At 52.3% G+C, this 21,825-nt stretch overlaps 1 protein-coding gene across 2 annotated transcripts in view; it reads left to right on the top strand.

Moving 5' to 3' along the window:
- The first annotated feature begins 4,057 nt into the window (after positions 1–4,057).
- RGS9 (regulator of G protein signaling 9) overlaps positions 4,058–21,825 on the top strand; it is a 186,840-nt gene continuing 169,072 nt past the window's right edge. Inside the window, exon 1 of one of the 2 annotated variants that reach the window (XM_073579751.1) lies at positions 4,058–5,038. In XM_073579751.1, coding sequence (XP_073435852.1) covers positions 4,976–5,038 — 63 coding nt within the window. In that variant the 5' untranslated portion in view covers positions 4,058–4,975. The remainder of the gene's footprint in view (positions 5,039–21,825) is intronic. The other variant, XM_073579750.1, reaches the window with a different exon arrangement.

Raw genomic sequence — 21,825 nt, 5'->3', positions numbered from 1 at the left:
GGAGCAGGATCCCCAGCAGCACAGAGGATGTCAGGAGAGGAGGAGATCACAACTGAGAGTTTCATGGAGGATAAGCTAGATCCCCAGCAGCACAGAGGATGTCAGGAGAGGAGGAGATCACAGCTGAGAGTTACATGGATGGAGGAGCAGGATCCCAAGCAGCACAGAGGATGTCAGGAGAGTAGGAGATCACAGCTGAAAGTTATATGGATGAGGAGCAGGATCCCCAGCAGCACAGAGGATGTCAGGAGAGGAGAACACAGCTGAGAGTTACATGGAGGAGAAGCAGGATTCCCAGCAGGCAGAGGATTTCAGGAGAGGAGGAGATCACAGCTGAGAGTTACATGGAGAGAGGAGCAGGATCCCCAGCAGCACAGAGGATGTCAGGAGAGGAGGAGGTTATTGTATGCAGTACATCTGCAGTACTCATTGCCGGGGCTGCAGGTTGCCCCTTCGGTTGCCATACACAGGGGCAGATGCATTAGAGGTGTCTGATGCAGGAAATGGCGTTTGTCTCTCCCTGTGTGACATTCTGTGACGCGGGCCGTGCGGATATGAGAACGCCATTGAGGTCGGCGTGGTTTACCATTTGGCTGCTGGGAGAACCCGTGTAATTGGGTCGGATACAGAGGTTCCCGGGTGATATCGGGGGCTGTGAGGTCTGCGTCATTGCTGCTCCTCCGCCATGTCTTCTTCGCCGCCTTACTGATCTCTGCTTGCTGGCAGTGAATTTTTGGTTGGTTCTACAATCTCTTGACTGCAGACTTGACTGCTCACTGCACTGATACATTGCAGCAGACTCTCTGCACAGGGCAGTATATCGCCCTTCATCCCCGAACGTCTCAGTCAGGTCAGGTACAAACCTGCACAAATCAAAACCCCAAACTCCAGGACCCGGGAGAAGAAGAATCCGGAAATCAGTAATGTCCGGACAGTGACTCCATAGGGACCATGAGGGGATGGCTCTGAGGGCCCCTCTACCTGTTCAGAATATGCCCCCAGCCACAGGGTAAAAATAGGACACTGACTCCCGCGATGGTCCCACAGTCACCTCCGCAATGGGCGTCTTCTGGATCCAATCCTCTGCTCTATTATCCTCAGAGACCGAACCGCGGAGACCAAAGACCGAACCACAGAGACCAAACCATGGAGACCGAACCAAGAAGACCGAACCGCAGAGACCGAACCACGGAGACCGAACCGCAGAGATCGAACCGCGGAGACCGAACCGCAGAGACCGAACAGAGGAGACCGAACCGCAGAGACCAAACCGCAGAAACCGAACCGCGGAGACCGAACAGAGGAGACCGAACCGCAAAGACCAAACCGCAGAAACCGAACCGCGGAGACCGAACAGTGGAGACCAAACCACGGAGACTGAACCGCGGAGACTGAACCGCGGAGACTGAACCGCGGAGACCGAACCACAGAGACCAAACCACGGAGACGAACCGCGGAGACTGAACCACGGAGACTGAACTGCGAAGACCGAACCACAGAGACCAAACCACGGAGACCGAACCGCGGAGACTGAACCACAGAGACCGAACCGCAGAGACCGAACCGTGGAAACCGAACCGCGGAGACCGAACAGTGGAGACCAAACCACGGAGACTGAACCGCGGAGACTGAACCGTGGAGACTGAACCGCGGAGACCGAACCACAGAGACCAAACCACGGAGAACGAACCGCGGAGACTGAACCACGGAGACTGAACCGCAGAGACCAAACCGCAGAAACCAAACCGCGGAGACCGAACAGTGGAGACCAAACCACGGAGACTGAACCGCGGAGACTGAACCGCGGAGACTGAACTGCGGAGACCGAACCACAGAGACCAAACCACGGAGACCGAACCGCGGAGTCTGAACCACGGAGACTGAACCGCGGAGACCGAACCACAGAGACCAAACCACGGAGACCGAACCGCGGAGACTGAACCACAGAGATCGAACCGTAGAGACCGAACCGTGGAAACCGAACAGCAGAGACCGAACCGCGGAGACCGAACCGCAGAGACCGAACCGGACCCTGAAAATCCACCGCTAGCTGCAGCATGTGAATATAAAGTATGTCTCCAGTCACCTCCAGAGCTGCAGTCACTATTCTGCTGTTACATTGTTTCTTCTCCTCCAGTCACCTCCAGAGCTGCACTCACTATTCTGCTGTTACATCGTGTCTTATCCTGCTGTCACCTCTAGAGTTGCAGTCACATAGGATTAGATACACGGCTCAGAAGTCAGTATCACACAGGAGAGGATTAGATACACGGCTCAGCAGTCAGTATCACACAGGAGAGGATTAGATACACGGCTCAGCAGTCAGCATTACACAGTAGAGGATTAGATACACAGCTCAGCAGTCAGTATCACACAGGAGAGGATTAGATACACGGTTCAGCAGTCAGTATCACAGAGGAGAGGATTAGATACACAGCTCAGCAGTCAGTATCACACAGGAGAGGATTAGATACATGGCTCAGCAGTCAGTATCACACAGGAGAGGATTAGATACATGGCTCAGCAGTCAGTATCACACAGGAGAGTATTAGATCCACAGCTCAGCAGTCAGTATCACACAGGACAGGATTAGATACACGTCTCAGCAGTCAGTATCACACAGGACAGGATTAGATACACGGCTCAGCAGTCAGTATCACACAGGATAGGATTAGAAACACCAATCAGCAGTCAGTATCACACAGGATAGGATTAGATGAACGGCTCAGCAGTCAGTATCACACAGGAGAGGATTAGATACATGGCTCAGCAGTCAGTATCACACTGGAGAGGATTAGATACACGGCTCAGTTGTCAGTATCACACTGGAGAGGATTAGATACACGGCTCAGCAGTCAGTATCACACAGGAGAGGATTAGATACACAGCTCAGCAGTCAGTATCACACAGGATAGGATAAGATACACGGCTCAGCTGTCAGTATCACACTGGAGAGGATTAGATACACGGCTCAGCAGTCAGTATCACACAGGACAGGATTAGATACACAGCTCAGCAGTCAGTATCACACAGGATAGGATTAGATACACGGCTCAGCAGTCAGTATCACACAGGAGAGGATTAGATACACGGCTCTGCAGACTTTATCACACAGGAGAGGATTAGATACACGGCTCAGCAGTCAGTATCACACAGGATAGGATTAGATACACGGCTCAGCAGTCAGTATCACACAGGAGAGGATTAGATACACAGCTCAGCAGTCAGTAGAACATAGGATAAGATTAGATACACAGCTCAGCAGTCAGTATCACACAGGAGAGGATTAGAGACAAAGCTCAGCAGTCAGTATCACACAAGAGAGGATTATATACATGGCTCAGCAGTCAGTATCACACAGGATAGGATTAGATACACGGCTCAGCAGTCAGTATCACACAGGATAGGATTAGATACACGGCTCAGCAGTCGGTATCACACAGGAGAGGATTAGATACACGGCTCAGCAGTCAGTATCACACAGGAGAGGAATAGGTACACGGCTCAGCAGTCAGTATCACACAGGATAGGATTAGATACACGGCTCAGCAGTCAGTATCACACAGGAGAGGATTGGATACACAGCTCAGCAGTCAGTATCACACAGGAGAGGATTAGATACACGGCTCTGCAGACTTTATCACACTGGAGAGGATTAGATACACGGCTCAGCAGTCAGTATCACACAGGAGAGGATTAGATACACGGCTCAGCAGACTTTATCACACAGGAGAGGATTAGATACACGGCTCAGCAGTCAGTATCACACAGGAGAGGATTAGATACACGGCTCAGCAGACAGTAACACACAGGAGGATTAGATACATGGCTCAGCAGTCAGTATCACACAGGAGAGGATTAGATACACGGCTCAGCAGTCAGTATCACACAGGATAGGATTAGATACACGGCTCAGCAGTCAGTATCACACAGGATAGGATTAGATACACAGCTCAGCAGTCAGTATCACACAGGAGAGGATTAGATACACGGCTCAGCAGTCAGTATCACACAGGAGAGGATTAGATACACGGGTCAGCAGTCAGTATCACACAGGAGAGGATTAGATACACAGCTCAGCAGTCAGTATCATACAGGATAGGATTAGATACACAGCTCAGCAGTCAGTATCACACAGGAGAGGATTAGATACACGGCTCAGCAGTCAGTATCACACAGGATAGGATTAGATACACGGCTCAGCAGTCAGTATCACACAGGAGAGGAATAGATACACGGCTCAGCAGACAGTATCACACAGGAGGATTAGATACACGGCTCAGCAGTCAGTATCACACAGGAGAGGATTAGATACACGGCTCAGCAGTCAGTATCACACAGGATAGGATTAGATACATGGCTCAGCAGTCAGTATCACACAAGGAGAGGATTAGATACACGGCTCAGCAGACAGTATCACACAGGATAGGATTAGATACACGGCTCAGCAGTCAGTATCACACAGGATAGGATTAGATACACGGCTCAGCAGTCAGTATCACACAGGAGAGGATTAGATACACGGCTCAGCAAACAGTATCACACAGGAGAGGATTAGATACACGGCTCAGCAGTCAGTATCACACAGGAGGATTAGATACACAGCTCAGCAGTCAGTATCACACAGGATAGGATTAGATACACGGCTCAGCAGTCAGTATCACACAGGAGAGGATTAGATACACGGCTCAGCAGTCAGTATCACACAGGAGAGGATTAGATACACGGCTCAGCAGTCAGTATCACACAGGAGAGGATTAGATACATAATTTACAGACTGGTTATTATCATGTCAGTGATTTCTGTGCAGTACGGGCTCCCTCTTATGGCTCTTACCGGTAGCGCTGTTCCTGACATTTTTTGTCATTTTAGTTGGTCCTGATTGGCTGGAGCTGTGAGAGGGGCGGAGCCTGTGGATGCTTCACAACCTGAGGCTGTTGTTGCTGTCTGTGGTTCTGTCTGATCAGCGGCAAACATGACGGTGAAGCAACTGGACCAGGGGCAGCACTACAGGCCGAGGATGGCCTTCCTGAGGAAGGTACGACTGTGTGTGCAGAGCAGTGTGTGTGTGCAGAGCAGTGTATGTGTGCAGTGCAGTGTGTGTGTGTGTGTAGAGCAGTGTATGTGTGCAGTGCAGTGTGTGTGTGTGTGTGTGTGTGTGTGCAGAGCAGTGTGTGTGTGCAGAGCAGTGTGTGTGTGTAGAGCAGTGTATGTGTGCAGTGCAGTGTGTGTGTGCAGAGCAGTGTGTGTGTGCAGTGCAGTGTGTGTGTGTGTGTGTGTGTGTGTGCAGAGCAGTGTGTGTGTGTAGAGCAGTGTGTGTGTGCAGAGCAGTGTGTGTGTGTGCAGAGCAGTGTGTGTGTGCAGAGCAGTGTGTGTGTGTGTGCAGAGCAGTGTGTGTGTGCAGAGCAGTGTGTGTGTGTGTGCAGAGCAGTGTGTGTGTGCAGAGCAGTGTGTGTGTGTGTGCAGAGCAGTGTATGTGTGCAGAGCAGTGTGTGTGTGTAGAGCAGTGTGTGTGTGCAGAGCAGTGTGTGTGTGTGCAGAGCAGTGTGTGTGTGCAGTGCAGTGTGTGTGTGTGTGTGTGTGTGTGCAGAGCAGTGTGTGTGTGTAGAGCAGTGTGTGTGTGCAGAGCAGTGTGTGTGTGCAGAGCAGTGTGTGTGTGTGCAGAGCAGTGTGTGTGTGTGTGCTGAGCAGTGTGTGTGTGTGTGTGCAGAGCAGTGTGTGTGCAGAGCAGTGTGTGTGTGCAGAGCAGTGTGTGTGTGTGTGCAGAGCAGTGTGTGTGTGTGCAGAGCAGTGTGTGTGTGCAGAGCAGTGTGTGTGTGTGTGTGCAGAGCAGTGTGTGTGTGCAGAGCAGTGTGTGTGTGTGCAGAGCAGTGTGTGTGTGCAGAGCAGTGTGTGTGTGTGCAGAGCAGTGTGTGTGCAGAGCAGTGTGTGTGCAGAGCAGTGTGTGTGTGTGTGCAGAGCAGTGTGTGTGTGTGCAGAGCAGTTTGTGTGTGCAGAGCAGTGTGTGTGTGTGCAGAGCAGTGTGTGTGTGCAGAGCAGTGTGTGTGTGTGTGCAGAGCAGTGTGTGTGCAGAGCAGTGTGTGTGTGCAGAGCAGTGTGTGTGTGTGCAGAGCAGCGTGTGCAGAGCAGTGTGTGTGTGTGCAGAGCAGTGTGTGTGTGTGTGCAGAGCAGTGTGTGTGTGTGTGTGCAGAGCAGTGTGTGTGTGTGTGCAGAGCAGTGTGTGTGTGCAGAGCAGTGTGTGTGTGTGTGCAGAGCAGTGTGTGTGCAGAGCAGTGTGTGTGTGTAGAGCAGTGTGTGTGTGCAGAGCAGTGTGTGTGTGCAGAGCAGTGTGTGTGTGTGTGCAGAGCAGTGTGTGTGTGCAGAGCAGTGTGTGTGTGCAGAGCAGTGTGTGTGTGCAGAGCAGTGTGTGTGTGCAGAGCAGTGTAGTGTATGTGTGCAGAGCAGTGTGTGTGTAGAGCAGTGTGTGTGTGCAGAGCAGTGTGTGTGTGCAGAGCAGTGTGTGTGTGTGCAGAGCAGTGTGTGTGTGCAGTGCAGTGTGTGTGTGTGTGTGTGTGCAGAGCAGTGTATGTGTGCAGAGCAGTGTGTGTGTGTAGAGCAGTGTGTGTGCAGAGCAGTGTGTGTGTGCAGAGCAGTGTGTGTGTGTGCAGAGCAGTGTGTGTGTGTGTGTGCAGAGCAGTGTGTGTGTGTGTGCAGAGCAGTGTGTGTGCAGAGCAGTGTGTGTGTGTGCAGAGCAGTGTGTGTGCAGAGCAGTGTGTGTGTGTGTGCAGAGCAGTGTGTGTGTGCAGAGCAGTGTGTGTGTGTGTGCAGAGCAGTGTGTGTGTGTGTGCAGAGCAGTGTGTGTGTGCAGAGCAGTGTGTGTGTGTGTGCAGAGCAGTGTGTGTGTGCAGAGCAGTGTGTGTGTGTGCAGAGCAGTGTGTGTGTGCAGAGCAGTGTGTGTGTGTGCAGAGCAGTGTGTGTGCAGAGCAGTGTGTGTGTGCAGAGCAGTGTGTGTGTGTGTGTGCAGAGCAGTGTGTGTGTGCAGAGCAGTTTGTGTGTGCAGAGCAGTGTGTGTGTGTGCAGAGCAGTGTGTGTGTGCAGAGCAGTGTGTGTGTGTGTGCAGAGCAGTGTGTGTGTGCAGAGCAGTGTGTGTGTGTGCAGACAGTGTGTGTGTGCAGAGCAGTGTGTGTGTGTGTGTGCAGAGCAGTGTGTGTGCAGAGCAGTGTGTGTGTAGAGCAGTGTGTGTGTGCAGAGCAGTGTGTGTGTGTGCAGAGCAGTGTGTGCGTGTGCAGAGCAGTGTGTGTGTGTGCAGAGCAGTGTGTGTGTGTGTGCAGAGCAGTGTGTGTGTGTGTGTGCAGAGCAGTGTGTGTGTGTGTGTGTGTGTGTGTGCAGAGCAGTGTGTGTGTGCAGAGCAGTGTGTGTGTGTGTGCAGAGCAGTGTGTGTGCAGAGCAGTGTGTGTGTGTAGAGCAGTGTGTGTGTGCAGAGCAGTGTGTGTGTGCAGAGCAGTGTGTGTGTGTGCAGAGCAGTGTGTGTGCAGAGCAGTGTGTGTGTGTGCAGAGCAGTGTGTGTGTGTGTGCAGAGCAGTGTGTGTGTGCAGAGCAGTGTGTGTGTGTGTGTGCAGAGCAGTGTGCGTGTGTGTGTGCAGAGCAGTGTATGTGTGCAGAGCAGTGTGTGTGTGTAGAGCAGTGTGTGTGTGCAGAGCAGTGTGTGTGTGCAGAGCAGTGTGTGTGTGCAGTGCAGTGTGTGTGTGTGTGTGCAGAGCAGTGTATGTGTGCAGAGCAGTGTGTGTGTGTAGAGCAGTGTGTGTGTGCAGAGCAGTGTGTGTGTGCAGAGCAGTGTGTGTGTGTGCAGAGCAGTGTGTGTGTGTGTGCAGAGCAGTGTGTGTGTGTGTGCAGAGCAGTGTGTGTGTGCAGAGCAGTGTGTGTGTGCAGAGCAGTGTGTGTGTGTGTGCAGAGCAGTGTGTGTGTGCAGAGCAGTGTGTGTGTGTGTGCAGAGCAGTGTGTGTGTGTGCAGAGCAGTGTGTGTGTGCAGAGCAGTGTGTGTGTGTGCAGAGCAGTGTGTGTGTGCAGAGCAGTGTGTGTGTGTGCAGAGCAGTGTGTGTGTGCAGAACAGTGTGTGTGTGTGCAGAGCAGTGTGTGTGCAGAGCAGTGTGTGTGTGCAGAGCAGTGTGTGTGTGTGTGCAGAGCAGTGTGTGTGTGTGCAGAGCAGTTTGTGTGTGCAGAGCAGTGTGTGTGTGTGCAGAGCAGTGTGTGTGCAGAGCAGTGTGTGTGTGTGCAGAGCAGTGTGTGTGTGCAGAGCAGTGTGTGTGTGTGCAGAGCAGTGTGTGTGTGCAGAGCAGTGTGTGTGTGTGTGTGCAGAGCAGTGTGTGTGCAGAGCAGTGTGTGTGTAGAGCAGTGTGTGTGCAGAGCAGTGTGTGTGTGTGCAGAGCAGTGTGTGTGTGTGCAGAGCAGTGTGTGTGTGTGTGTGCAGAGCAGTGTGTGTGTGTGCAGAGCAGTGTGTGTGTGTGTGCAGAGCAGTGTGTGTGTGTGTGTGTGTGTGTGCAGAGCAGTGTGTGTGTGCAGAGCAGTGTGTGTGTGTGCAGAGCAGTGTGTGTGTGCAGAGCAGTGTGTGTGCAGAGCAGTGTGTGTGTGTGTAGAGCAGTGTGTGTGTGTGTGTGCAGAGCAGTGTGTGTGCAGAGCAGTGTGTGTGCAGAGCAGTGTGTGTGTGCAGAGCAGTGTGTGTGTGTGTGCAGAGCAGTGTGTGTGTGTGTCTAGAGCAGTGTGTGTGTGTGCAGAGCAGTGAGTGTGTGCAGAGCAGTGTGTGTGTGTGTGTAGAGCAGTGTGTGTGTGCAGAGCAGTGTGTGTGTGTGTGTGTGCAGAGCAGTGTGTGTGTGTGCAGAGCAGTGTGTGTGTGCAGAGCAGTGTGTGTGTGTGTAGAGCAGTGTGTGTGTGCAGAGCAGTGTGTGTGTGTGTGCAGAGCAGTGTGTGTGTGCAGAGCAGTGTGTGTACAGAGCAGTGTGTGTGTGCAGAGCAGTGTGTGTGTGCAGAGCAGTGTGTGTGTGTGCAGAGCAGTGTGTGTGTGTGTAGAGCAGTGTGTGTGTGCAGAGCAGTGTGTGTGTGCAAAGCAGTGTGTGCGTGCAGAGCAGTGTGTGTGTACAGAGCAGTGTGTGTGTGCAGAGCAGTGTGTGTGTGTACAGAGCAGTGTGTGTGTGTGCAGAGCAGTGTGTGTGTGTGTGTAGAGCAGTGTGTGTGTGCAGAGCAGTGTGTGTGTGCAGAGCAGTGTGTGTGTGTAGAGCAGTGTGTGTGCAGAGCAGTGTGTGTGTGTACAGAGCAGTGTGTGTGTGTGCAGAGCAGTGTGTGTGCAGAGCATTGTGTGTGTACAGAGCAGTGTGTGTGCAGAGCAGTGTGTGTGTGTACAGAGCAGTGTGTGTGTGTGCAGAGCAGTGTGTGTGTGTGTAGAGCAGTGTGTGTGTGCAGAGCAGTGTGTGCAGAGCAGTGTGTGTGTGCAGAGCAGTGTGTGTGTGTAGAGCAGTGTCTGTGTGCAGAGCAGTGTGTGTGTAGAGCAGTGTGTGTGCAGAGCAGTGTGTGTGTGTGTGTGTGTGCAGAGCAGTGTGTGTGTGTAGAGCAGTGTGTGTGTGCAGAGCAGTGTGTGTGTGTAGAGCAGTGTGTGTGTGCAGAGCAGTGTGTGTGTGTGTGTGTAGAGCAGTGTGTGTGTGTGTGTGCAGAGCAGTGTGTGTGTGTGCAGAGCAGTGTGTGTGTGCAGAGCAGTGTGTGTGTGTGTGCAGAGCAGTGTGTGTGTGTGTGTGTAGAGCAGTGTGTGTGTGCAGAGCAGTGTGTGTGTGTACAGAGCAGTGTGTGTGTGTGCAGAGCAGTGTGTGTGTGCAGAGCAGTGTGTGTGTACAGAGCAGTGTGTGCAGAGCAGTGTGTGTGTACAGAGCAGTGTGTGTGCAGAGCAGTGTGTGTGTGTACAGAGCAGTGTGTGTGTGTGTGCAGAGCAGTGAGTGTGTGTGTGTAGAGCAGTGTGTGTGCAGAGCAGTGTGTGCAGAGCAGTGTGTGTGCAGAGCAGTGTGTGTGTGTAGAGCAGTGTGTGTGTACAGAGCAGTGTGTGTGTGCAGAGCAGTGTGTGTGTGTAGAGCAGTGTGTGTGTGCAGAGCAGTGTGTGTGTGTGCAGAGCAGTGTGTGTGTAGAGCAGTGTGTGTGTGCAGAGCAGTGTGTGTGTGTGTGTAGAGCAGTGTGTGTGCAGAGCAGTGTGTGTGTGTGTGTGTGTGCAGAGCAGTGTGTGTATGTGCAGAGCAGTGTGTGTGCAGAGCAGTTTGTGTGTTCAGAGCAGTGTGTGTGTGCAGAGCAGTGTGTGCAGAGCAGTGTGTGTGCAGAGCAGAGCAGTGTGTGTGTGTGCAGAGTAGTGTGTGTGTGCAGAGCAGTGTGTGTGCAGAGCAGTGTGTGTGCAGAGCGGAGCAGTGTGTGTGTGTGTGCAGAGCAGTGTGTGTGTGCAGAGCAGTGTGTGTGTGTGCAGAGCAGTGTGTGTGTGCAGAGCAGTGTGTGTGTGTGTGCAGAGCAGTGTGTGTGTGCAGAGCAGTGTGTGTGTGTGTGCAGAGCAGTGTGTGTGTGTGCTGAGCAGTGTGTGTGTGCAGAGCAGTGTGTGTGTGTGCAGAGCAGTGTGTGTGTGCAGAGCAGTGTGTGTGTGTGCAGAGCAGTGTGTGTGTGTGTGCAGAGCAGTGTGTGTGTGCAGAGCAGTGTGTGTGTGTGCAGAGCAGTGTGTGTGTGCAGAGCAGTGTGTGTGTGTGTGCAGAGCAGTGTGTGTGTAGAGCAGTGTGTGTGTGCAGAGCAGTGTGTGTGTGCAGAGCAGTGTGTGTGCAGAGCAGTGTGTGTGTGTGCAGAGCAGTGTGTGTGTGCAGAGCAGTGTGTGTGTGTGCAGAGCAGTGTGTGTGTGCAGAGCAGTGTGTGTGTGTGCAGAGCAGTGTGTGTGTGCAGAGCAGTGTGTGTGTGTGCAGAGCAGTGTGTGTGTGCAGAGCAGTGTGTGTGTGTGCAGAGCAGTGTGTGTGTGCAGAGCAGTGTGTGTGTGCAGAGCAGTGTGTGTGTGTGCGGAGCAGTGTGTGTGTGCAGAGCAGTGTGTGTGTGCAGAGCAGTGTGTGTGTGTGCAGAGCAGTGTGTGTGTGCAGAGCAGTGTGTGTGTGTGTGCAGAGCAGTGTGTGTGTGTGTAGAGCAGTGTGTGTGTGCAGAGCAGTGTGTGTGTGCAAAGCAGTGTGTGCGTGCAGAGCAGTGTGTGTGTGTACAGAGCAGTGTGTGTGTGCAGAGCAGTGTGTGTGTGCAGAGCACTGTGTGTGTGTGTAGAGCAGTGTGTGTGTGCAGAGCAGTGTGTGTGTGCAGAGCAGTGTGTGTGTGCAGAGCACTGTGTGTGTGTGTAGAGCAGTGTGTGTGTGCAGAGCAGTGTGTGTGTGCAGAGCAGTGTGTGTGTGTGCAGAGCAGTGTGTGTGTGTGTGCAGAGCAGTGTGTGTGCAGAGCAGTGTGTGTGTGTGCAGAGCAGTGTGTGTGTGCAGAGCAGTGTGTGCAGAGCAGTGTGTGTGTGTGCAGAGCAGTGTGTGTGCAGAGCAGTGTGTGCAGAGCAGTGTGTGTGTGCAGAGCAGTGTGTGTGTGTGCAGAGCAGTGTGTGTGTGTGCAGAGCAGTGTGTGTGTGCAGAGCAGTGTGTGTGTGCGCAGAGCAGTGTGTGTGTGTGCAGAGCAGTGTGTGTGTGCAGAGCAGTGTGTGTGTGTGCAGAGCAGTGTGTGTGCAGAGCAGTGTGTGTGTGCAGAGCAGTGTGTGTGTGCAGAGCAGTGTGTGTGTGTGCAGAGCAGTGTGTGTGTGTGCTGAGCAGTGTGTGTGTGCAGAGCAGTGTGTGTGTGCAGAGCAGTGTGTGTGTGCGCAGAGCAGTGTGTGTGTGTGCAGAGCAGTGTGTGTGTGCAGAGCAGTGTGTGTGTGTGCAGAGCAGTGTGTGTGTGTGCAGAGCAGTGTGTGTGTGCAGAGCATTGTGTGTGTGTGCAGAGCCGGGTTCTGATCCAGGTGCCATAGTGCTGTTAGCAGTCGTGTGTCACTGAGTGCTGCACCTGCTGGGTGTAGTAGTTCTCCCCATTTCTGTTGTTTCATACAGCGTTGCCTAGAGAGCAGTGGGGTTGGCAGTGCCAGTGTCGCCTGGCTGTGTGGCTTTCTGGAAGTTGTAGTGTTTTCCTACAGTGTAGGGTCAGTCGTGAGCAGTCGGGGTCCATACTCTCCATTTGCTGGAGGTCATATAATGTTCCACAGGTGATATCTGTCCAGCTGTGATGTCATCACTGCCCCTGTATTATGTGCCAGGATAATCTGCCAATCCCTGAGTCTTGTGTGATGTTATTGCTGTGCTGATGTCACTCTCGGCACTGATTACAGGGTAATAATCTGTGTTATCTGTGCCTTTCACGTCCTCAGATTATCCGGATGATGAGGGTTATAGTTATTCTATGTGACATGTCCAGCTGCCACTATGGTGCTGTGTAGATACTTAGACAATGGTGCGGAAGGTGAAAGGTCATGTGGCTGCGAAGGGTTAATCCAGACCTATGGATTATACTGGACCCTGGATAACCAGGATGTAATCCTCAATTCTGTGCGGGATAGCTCCAAATGTGCCGAGAAAGTATGTGGCACTACATTCTGCTGCTCCTGCACAGCCTGGTGCTTGTATAAAAATATTGCCTCCTCCTCCGCACACTCAGCGTGCTCTCTCTTCCCTCTCCGCATGCTTAGCGCGCCCTCTCTTCCCCCTTCGCACATTCAGCGCGCCCTCTCTTCCCCCTTCGCACGCTTAGCACTCCTTCTCCACACCACACTTAGCCATCTCTCTTCCCCTTGGCATGCTTAGCGTGCCCTCTCTTCCCCCTCCGCATGCTTAGCGCACCCTCTCTTCCCCCTCCACACACTTAGCGCGCCCTCTCGTCCCCCTCTGCACGTTCAGCGTGCCATCTTTCCCCTCTGCATGCTCAGCGCGCCCTCTATTTCCCCTCTCCACGTTCAGCTCGCCCTCTCTTCCCCCTCCGCACGCTCAGCGCACCCTCTTTTTCCCCTCCGCACGCTTAGCGCGCCCTCTTTCCCCTCCGCACGCTTAACGCGCCCTCTCGTTCCCCTCCGCACGTTCAGCGCGTCCTCTCTTTCCCCTCCACACGCTTAGCGCGCCCTCTCTTCTCCCTCCACACTCTTAACGCGCCCTCTCTTCCCCCTCTGTACGCTTATTGCACCCTCTCTTCCCCCTCCGCACGCTCAGCGCACCCTCTCTTTCCCCTTTCCACTCTTAGCACGCCCTCTCTTCCTCCTCTGCATGCTCAGCGCGTCTTCTCTTTTCCCTCTGCACACTTAGCACGCCCTCTCTTCCCCCTCCGCACGCTTAGCGCACCCTCTCTTCCCTCTCCACACAGTCAGCACGCCCTCTCCCCTCCACACGCTTAGTGCGCCCTCTCTTCCCCCTCCGCACGCTCAGCGCACCCTCTCTTTCCCCTTTGCACGCTTAGCACGCCCTCTCTTCCTCCTCTGCATGCTCAGCGCGCCTTCTCTTTTCCCTCGGAACACTTAGCACGCCCTCTCTTCCCCCTCCGCACGCTTAGCGCGCCCTCTCTTGCCTCTCCACACAGTCAGCACACCCTCTCCCCTCCACACGCTTAGTGCGCCCTCTCTTCCCCCTCCGCACGCTCAGCGCACCCTCTTTTTCCCCTCCGCACGCTTAACGCGCCCTCTCGTTCCCCTCCGCACGTTCAGCGCGTCCTCTCTTTCCCCTCCGCACGCTTAGCGCGCCCTCTCTTCTCCCTCCACACGCTTAACGCGCCCTCCCTTCCCCCTCTGCACGCTTAGTGCACCCTCTCTTCCCCCTCCGCACGCTCAGCGCACCCTCTCTTTCGCCTTTGCACTCTTAGCACGCCCTCTCTTCCCCCTCTGCATGCTCAGCGCGTCTTCTCTTTTCCCTCGGCACACTTAGCACGCCCTCTCTTCCCCCTCCGCACGCTTAGCGCACCCTCTCTTCCCTCTCCACACAGTCAGCATGCCCTCTCCCCTCCACACGCTTAGTGCGCCCTCTCTTCCCCCTCCGCACGCTTAGCACGCCCTCTCTTCCCTCTCCACACAGTCAGCATGCCCTCTCCCCTCCACACGCTTAGTGCGCCCTCTCTTCCCCCTCCGCACGCTTAGCGCGCCCTCTCTTCCCTCTCCACACAGTCAGCATGCCCTCTCCCCTCCACATGCTTAGTGCGCCCTCTCTTCCCCCTCCGCACGCTTAGCACGCCCTCTCTTCCCTCTCCACACAGTCAGCACGCCCTCTCCCCTCCACATGCTTAGCGTGCCCTCTCTTCCCTGACACTTGATTAGCATACCCTCTTCCCATCATCAGTGCAGGGTAGGGTTCTTTACAGTCAGAGCAGTCACACTATACAGTTGGCTGGTCTCTTCCGGTCAGATGCGTTTTCCGTTGTCCCCCACGTAGACGCAGCAGTCTGCTCTGGATATCGGAGCGTGCACTATTTCCCCTGTGGTTTCTCACAGTGCAGCTCCACCAGCGCACGTCCGCCATGACAAAGTGCCGCTCCACCAGCGCACAGCTAACATCTAGGAACTGCACACTTGTCGTATACCCTGAGCTGCGATCACAGTTCTGCAATATCCACCAGCAGTCTCATCTAAGGCCGCTTTCACATTTATGCTGCTGTGTCACGCCTGGCCAACCTTTTAAGCTTGGTGTGTCAAATTTCGTTAAAAAAAAAACAAGCATAACTCAGATGGTGTGTCACTTCTTGAAAATTCATAATTTTCTGATTATTTGTAGCTCTAATAACAGAAAGTTATATTTGTAATATACAGTATGTGCTGTACTTATTAATTGGTGAGATCAGCGCTGCACCGTGAGAAAAACTCTTCCGGTGCATTGCTGATCTCACCGAGGTCCCCGCTGTTCAGGGGCCCGGCTGGGAACGCAGCCTCAGTGACCGGCAGTAACCTCGATGACGTCACCGCTAGTCACTGATGCTGCGTCACAGCAGCTCATTCTTCAGTGATTCTCAGCCTGGACGGTCTCATCTCGGCACCGTCCATGTTGAAAACTACTTAACCCCCAGGCATGTATTATGGCGTGGGGCAGAACGTCGGACAGGTGAGGGATATTGTTGTTTGTTGTTTTTGTTTTATTACAGGAGACGAGGGCTTCGGTTGAATTAAGCGTTAGGTGAGTATAACTGTGTTTTCTAATAAAAGACTATATACTTGCTTTGTCTTTATTCACCATATAACTATAGGATACGTAATGGATGTCTTACGGATGCTTCTCCATTAGATGTCGCCTGACAACACAAAGGTGACATCAACCCCACAAATATTAACCCCACTTTCCAACGACACAGGGCAAGTGGGAAGAGCCGGGCAAAGCACCAGAATTGGTGCATGTAATAGATGTGCCTTTTCTGGGCGGCTATTTTTAAACTGGGGGGCTAATATCCATGACTGTGCTGCGGCGGTGGGCAAACCATGCGGCGGCAGGCGGACCGTGCGGTGGCGGGCTTGATTATGTGGCAGTGGGCGGACCATGCGGTGGCAGGCTTGATTATGTGACAGTGGGCGGACCATGCGGTGGCAGGCTTGATTATGTGGCAGTGGGCGGACCATGCGGTGGCAGGCTTGATTATGTGGCAGTGGGCGGACCATGCGGTGGCAGGCTTGATTATGTGGCAGTGGGCGGACCATGCGGTGGCAGGCTTGATTATGTGGCAGTGGGCGGACCATGCGGTGGCAGGCTTGATTATGTGACAGTGGGCGAACCATGCGGTGGCAGGCTTGATTATGTGACAGTGGGCGGACCATGCGGTGGCAGGCTTGATTATGTGGCAGTGGGCGGACCATGCGGTGGCAGGCTTGATTATGTGGCAGTGGGCGAACCATGCGGTGGCAGGCTTGATTATGTGGCAGTGGGCGGACCATGCGGTGGCAGGCTTGATTATGTGGCAGTGGGCGAACCATGTGGTGGCAGGCTTGATTATGTGGCAGTGGGCGAACCATGTGGTGGCGGGTTTGATTATGTGGCAGTGGGCGAACCATGCGGTGGCAGGCTTGATAATGTGGCAGTGGGCGGACCATGCGGTGGCGGGTTTGATTATGTGGCATTGGGCGAACCATGCGGTGGCAGGCTTGATTATGTGGCAGTGGGCGAACCATGCGGTGGCAGGCTTGATTATGTGGCAGTGGGCGAACCATGTGGTGGCAGGCTTGATTATGTGACAGTGGGCGGACCATGCGGTGGCAGGCTTGATTATGTGGCAGTGGGCGGACCATGCGGTGGCAGGCTTGATTATGTGGCAGTGGGCGGACCATGCGGTGGCAGGCTTGATTATGTGGCAGTGGGCGAACCATGTGGTGGCAGGCTTGATTATGTGGCAGTGGGCGAACCATGTGGTGGCAGGCTTGATTATGTGGCAGTGGGCGAACCATGCGGTGGCAGGCTTGATTATGTGGCAGTGGGCGAACCATGCGGTGGCAGGCTTGATTATGTGACAGTGGGCGGACCATGCGGTGGCAGGCTTGATTATGTGGCAGTGGGCGGACCATGCGGTGGCAGGCTTGATTATGTGGCAGTGGGCGGACCATGCGGTGGCAGGCTTGATTATGTGGCAGTGGGCGAACCATGTGGTGGCAGGCTTGATTATGTGGCAGTGGGCGAACCATGTGGTGGCAGGCTTGATTATGTGGCAGTGGGCGAACCATGCGGTGGCAGGCTTGATTATGTGGCAGTGGGCGGACCATGCGGTGGCAGGCTTGATTATGTGGCAGTGGGCGAACCATGTGGTGGCAGGCTTGATTATGTGGCAGTGGGCGAACCATGCGGTGGCAGGTTTGATTATGTGGCAGTGGGTGGACCATGCGGTGGCAGGCTTGATTATGTGGCAGTGGGCGGACCATGCGGTGGCAGGCTTGATTATGTGGCAGTGGGCGGACCATGCGGTGGCGGGTTTGATTATGTGGCAGTGGGCGGACCATGCAGTGGCATGGAGACCGCAGCCGCCCCTAATAAGGAAGGACTGCTGACCGTGACCCCCCAGTATCAGTGTAAAGGTGCCCCATCATCATGTGACGGATATCAGCCTCTTATAACGCTGTAGGCAGTTGGCAGTGTATGAGCGGCTCCGTGCTCTGCTGTCGCCGTTCTGCCTCCTCATTTATATTTCATCGCGTCGTCTTCTGCCTGAATTCTCAGTGATGTCACCGCTGATCTCTAGTGATGGATAGGAGACATTCTCAGTGATGTCACCGCTGATCTCTAGTGATGGATAGGAGGCATTCTCAGTGATGTCACCTCTGATCTCTAGTGATGGATAGGAGGCATTCTCAGTGATGTCACCTCTGATCTCTAGTGATGGATAGGAGGCATTCTCAATGATGTCACCGCTGATCTCTAGTGATGGATAGGAGACATTCTCAGTGATGTCACCTGTGATCTCTAGTGATGGATAGGAGGCATTCTCTGTGATGTCACCTCTGATCTCTAGTGATGGATAGGAGACATTCTCAGTGATGTCACCGCTGATCTCTAGTGATGGATAGGAGACATTCTCAGTGATGTCACCGCTGATCTCTAGTGATGGATAGGAGGCATTCTCAGTGATGTCACCTCTGATCTCTAGTGATGGATAGGAGGCATTCTCAGTGATGTCACCGCTGATCTCTAGTGATGGATAGGAGACATTCTCAGTGATGTCACCTGTGATCTCTAGTGATGGATAGGAGGCATTCTCTGTGATGTCACCTCTGATCTCTAGTGATGGATAGGAGACATTCTCAGTGATGTCACCGCTGATCTCTAGTGATGGATAGGAGACATTCTCAGTGATGTCACCGCTGATCTCTAGTGATGGATAGGAGGCATTCTCAGTGATGTCACCTCTGATCTCTAGTGATGGATAGGAGGCATTCTCAGTGATGTCACCGCTGATCTCTAGTGATGGATAGGAGACATTCTCAGTGATGTCACCTGTGATCTCTAGTGATGGATAGGAGGAATTCTCTGTGATGTCACCTCTGATCTCTAGTGATGGATAGGAGGCATTCTCAGTGATGTCACCTCTGATCTCTAGTGATGGATAGGAGGCATTCTCAGTGATGTCACCTGTGATCTCTAGTGATGGATAGGAGGAATTCTCTGTGATGTCACCTCTGATCTCTAGTGATGGATAGGAGGCATTCTCAGTGATGTCACCTCTGATCTCTAGTGATGGATAGGAGGCATTCTCAGTGATGTCACCTCTGATCTCTAGTGATGGATAGGAGGCATTCTCAGTGATGTCACCTCTGATCTCGTGATGGATAGGAGGCATTCTCAGTGATGTCACCTCTGATCTCTGGTGATGGATAGGAGACATTCTCAGTGATGTCACCTGTGCTCTAGTGATGAATAGGAGGCATTCTCAGTGATGTCACCTCTGATCTCTAGTGATGAATAGGAGGCATTCTCAGTGATGTCACCTGTGATCTCTAGTGATGGATAGAAGGCATTCTCAGTGATGTCACCTGTGATCTCTAGTGATGGATAGGAGGCATTCTCAGTGATGTCACCTGTGATCTCTAGTGATGGATAGGAGGCATTCTCAGTGATGTCACCTGTGATCTCTAGTGATGGATAGGAGGCATTCTCAGTGATGTCACCTGTGATCTCTAGTGATGGATAGGAGACATTCTCAGTGATGTCACCTGTGATCTCTAGTGATGAATAGGAGGCATTCTCAGTGATGTCACCTGTGATCTCTAGTGATGGATAGGAGGCATTCTCAGTGATGTCACCTCTGATCTGTAGTGATGGATAGGAGGCATTCTCAGTGATGTCACCTGTGATCTCTAGTGATGGATAGGAGGCATTCTCAGTGATGTCACCTCTGATCTCTGGTGATGGATAGGAGACATTCTCAGTGATGTCACCTGTGATCTCTAGTGATGGATAGGAGGCATTCTCAGTGATGTCACCTGTGATCTCTAGTGATGGATAGGAGGCATTCTCAGTGATGTCACCTGTGATCTCTAGTGATGGATAGGAGGCATTCTCAGTGATGTCACCTCTGATCTCTAGTGATGGATAGGAGACATTCTCAGTGATGTCACCTGTGATCTCTAGTGATGGATAGGAGGCATTCTCAGTGATGTCACCTCTGATCTCTAGTGATGGATAGGAGACATTCTCAGTGATGTCACCTGTGATCTCTAGTGATGAATAGGAGGCATTCTCAGTGATGTCACCTGTGATCTCTAGTGATGGATAGGAGGCATTCTCAGTGATGTCACCTCTGATCTCTAGTGATGGATAGGAGACATTCTCAGTGATGTCACCTGTGATCTCTAGTGATGGATAGGAGGCATTCTCAGTGATGTCACCTCTGATCTCTGGTGATGGATAGGAGACATTCTCAGTGATGTCACCTGTGATCTCTAGTGATGGATAGGAGGCATTCTCAGTGATGTCACCTGTGATCTCTAGTGATGGATAGGAGGCATTCTCAGTGATGTCACCTGTGATCTCTAGTGATGGATAGGAGGCATTCTCAGTGATGTCACCTCTGATCTCTAGTGATGGATAGGAGACATTCTCAGTGATGTCACCTGTGATCTCTGGTGATGGATAGGAGGCATTCTCAGTGATGTCACCTCTGATCTCTGGTGATGGATAGGAGACATTCTCAGTGATGTCACCTGTGATCTCTAGTGATGAATAGGAGGCATTCTCAGTGATGTCACCTGTGATCTCTAGTGATGGATAGGAGGCATTCTCAGTGATGTCACCTGTGATCTCTAGTGATGGATAGGAGGCATTCTCAGTGATGTCACCTGTGATCTCTAGTGATGGATAGGAGGCATTCTCAGTGATGTCACCTGTGATCTCTAGTGATGGATAGGAGGCATTCTCAGTGATGTCACCTGTGATCTCTAGTGATGGATAGGAGACATTCTCAGTGATGTCACCTGTGATCTCTAGTGATGAATAGGAGGCATTCTCAGTGATGTCACCTGTGATCTCTAGTGATGGATAGGAGGCATTCTCAGTGATGTCACCTCTGATCTGTAGTGATGGATAGGAGGCATTCTCAGTGATGTCACCTGTGATCTCTAGTGATGGATAGGAGGCATTCTCAGTGATGTCACCTCTGATCTCTGGTGATGGATAGGAGACATTCTCAGTGATGTCACCTGTGATCTCTAGTGATGGATAGGAGGCATTCTCAGTGATGTCACCTGTGATCTCTAGTGATGGATAGGAGGCATTCTCAGTGATGTCACCTGTGATCTCTAGTGATGGATAGGAGGCATTCTCAGTGATGTCACCTCTGATCTCTAGTGATGGATAGGAGACATTCTCAGTGATGTCACCTGTGATCTCTAGTGATGGATAGGAGGCATTCTCAGTGATGTCACCTCTGATCTCTAGTGATGGATAGGAGACATTCTCAGTGATGTCACCTGTGATCTCTAGTGATGAATAGGAGGCATTCTCAGTGATGTCACCTGTGATCTCTAGTGATGGATAGGAGGCATTCTCAGTGATGTCACCTCTGATCTCTAGTGATGGATAGGAGACATTCTCAGTGATGTCACCTGTGATCTCTAGTGATGGATAGGAGGCATTCTCAGTGATGTCACCTCTGATCTCTGGTGATGGATAGGAGACATTCTCAGTGATGTCACCTGTGATCTCTAGTGATGGATAGGAGGCATTCTCAGTGATGTCACCTGTGATCTCTAGTGATGGATAGGAGGCATTCTCAGTGATGTCACCTGTGATCTCTAGTGATGGATAGGAGGCATTCTCAGTGATGTCACCTCTGATCTCTAGTGATGGATAGGAGACATTCTCAGTGATGTCACCTGTGATCTCTGGTGATGGATAGGAGGCATTCTCAGTGATGTCACCTCTGATCTCTGGTGATGGATAGGAGACATTCTCAGTGATGTCACCTGTGATCTCTAGTGATGAATAGGAGGCATTCTCAGTGATGTCACCTGTGATCTCTAGTGATGGATAGGAGGCATTCTCAGTGATGTCACCTGTGATCTCTAGTGATGGATAGGAGGCATTCTCAGTGATGTCACCTGTGATCTCTAGTGATGAATAGGAGGCATTCTCAGTGATGTCACCTGTGATCTCTAGTGATGGATAGAAGGCATTCTCAGTGATGTCACCTCTGATCTCTAGTGATGGATAGGAGACATTCTCAGTGATGTCACCTCTGATCTCTGGTGATGGATAGGAGGCATTCTCAGTGATGTCACCGCTGATCTCTAGTGATGAATAGGAGGGATTCTCAGTGATGTCACCTGTGATCTCTAGTGATGGATAGGAGGCATTCTCAGTCATGTCACCGCTGATCTCTAGTGATGGATAGGAGGCATTCTCAGTGATGTCACCTCTGATCTCTAGTGATGGATAGGAGGCATTCTCAATGATGTCACCGCTGATCTCTAGTGATGGATAGGAGACATTCTCAGTGATGTCACCTCTGATCTCTGGTGATGGATAGGAGGCATTCTCAGTGATGTCACCGCTGATCTCTAGTGATGAATAGGAGGGATTCTCAGTGATGTCACCTGTGATCTCTAGTGATGGATAGGAGGCATTCTCAGTGATGTCACCTCTGATCTCTAGTGATGGATAGGAGGCATTCTCAGTGATGTCACCTCTGATCTCTAGTGATGGATAGGAGGCATTCTCAATGATGTCACCGCTGATCTCTAGTGATGGATAGGAGACATTCTCAGTGATGTCACCTGTGATCTCTAGTGATGGATAGGAGGCATTCTCTGTGATGTCACCTCTGATCTCTAGTGATGGATAGGAGACATTCTCAGTGATGTCA

Source organism: Dendrobates tinctorius, unplaced genomic scaffold (assembly GCF_039654945.1).
Source record: "Dendrobates tinctorius isolate UK_male_01 unplaced genomic scaffold, ASM3965494v1 ptg000063l, whole genome shotgun sequence".
Lineage (NCBI taxonomy): Eukaryota > Metazoa > Chordata > Amphibia > Anura > Dendrobatidae > Dendrobates > Dendrobates tinctorius.
Note: the sequence above shows the minus strand (reverse complement) of the source record. Positions and strands in the feature narration are given on the sequence as shown.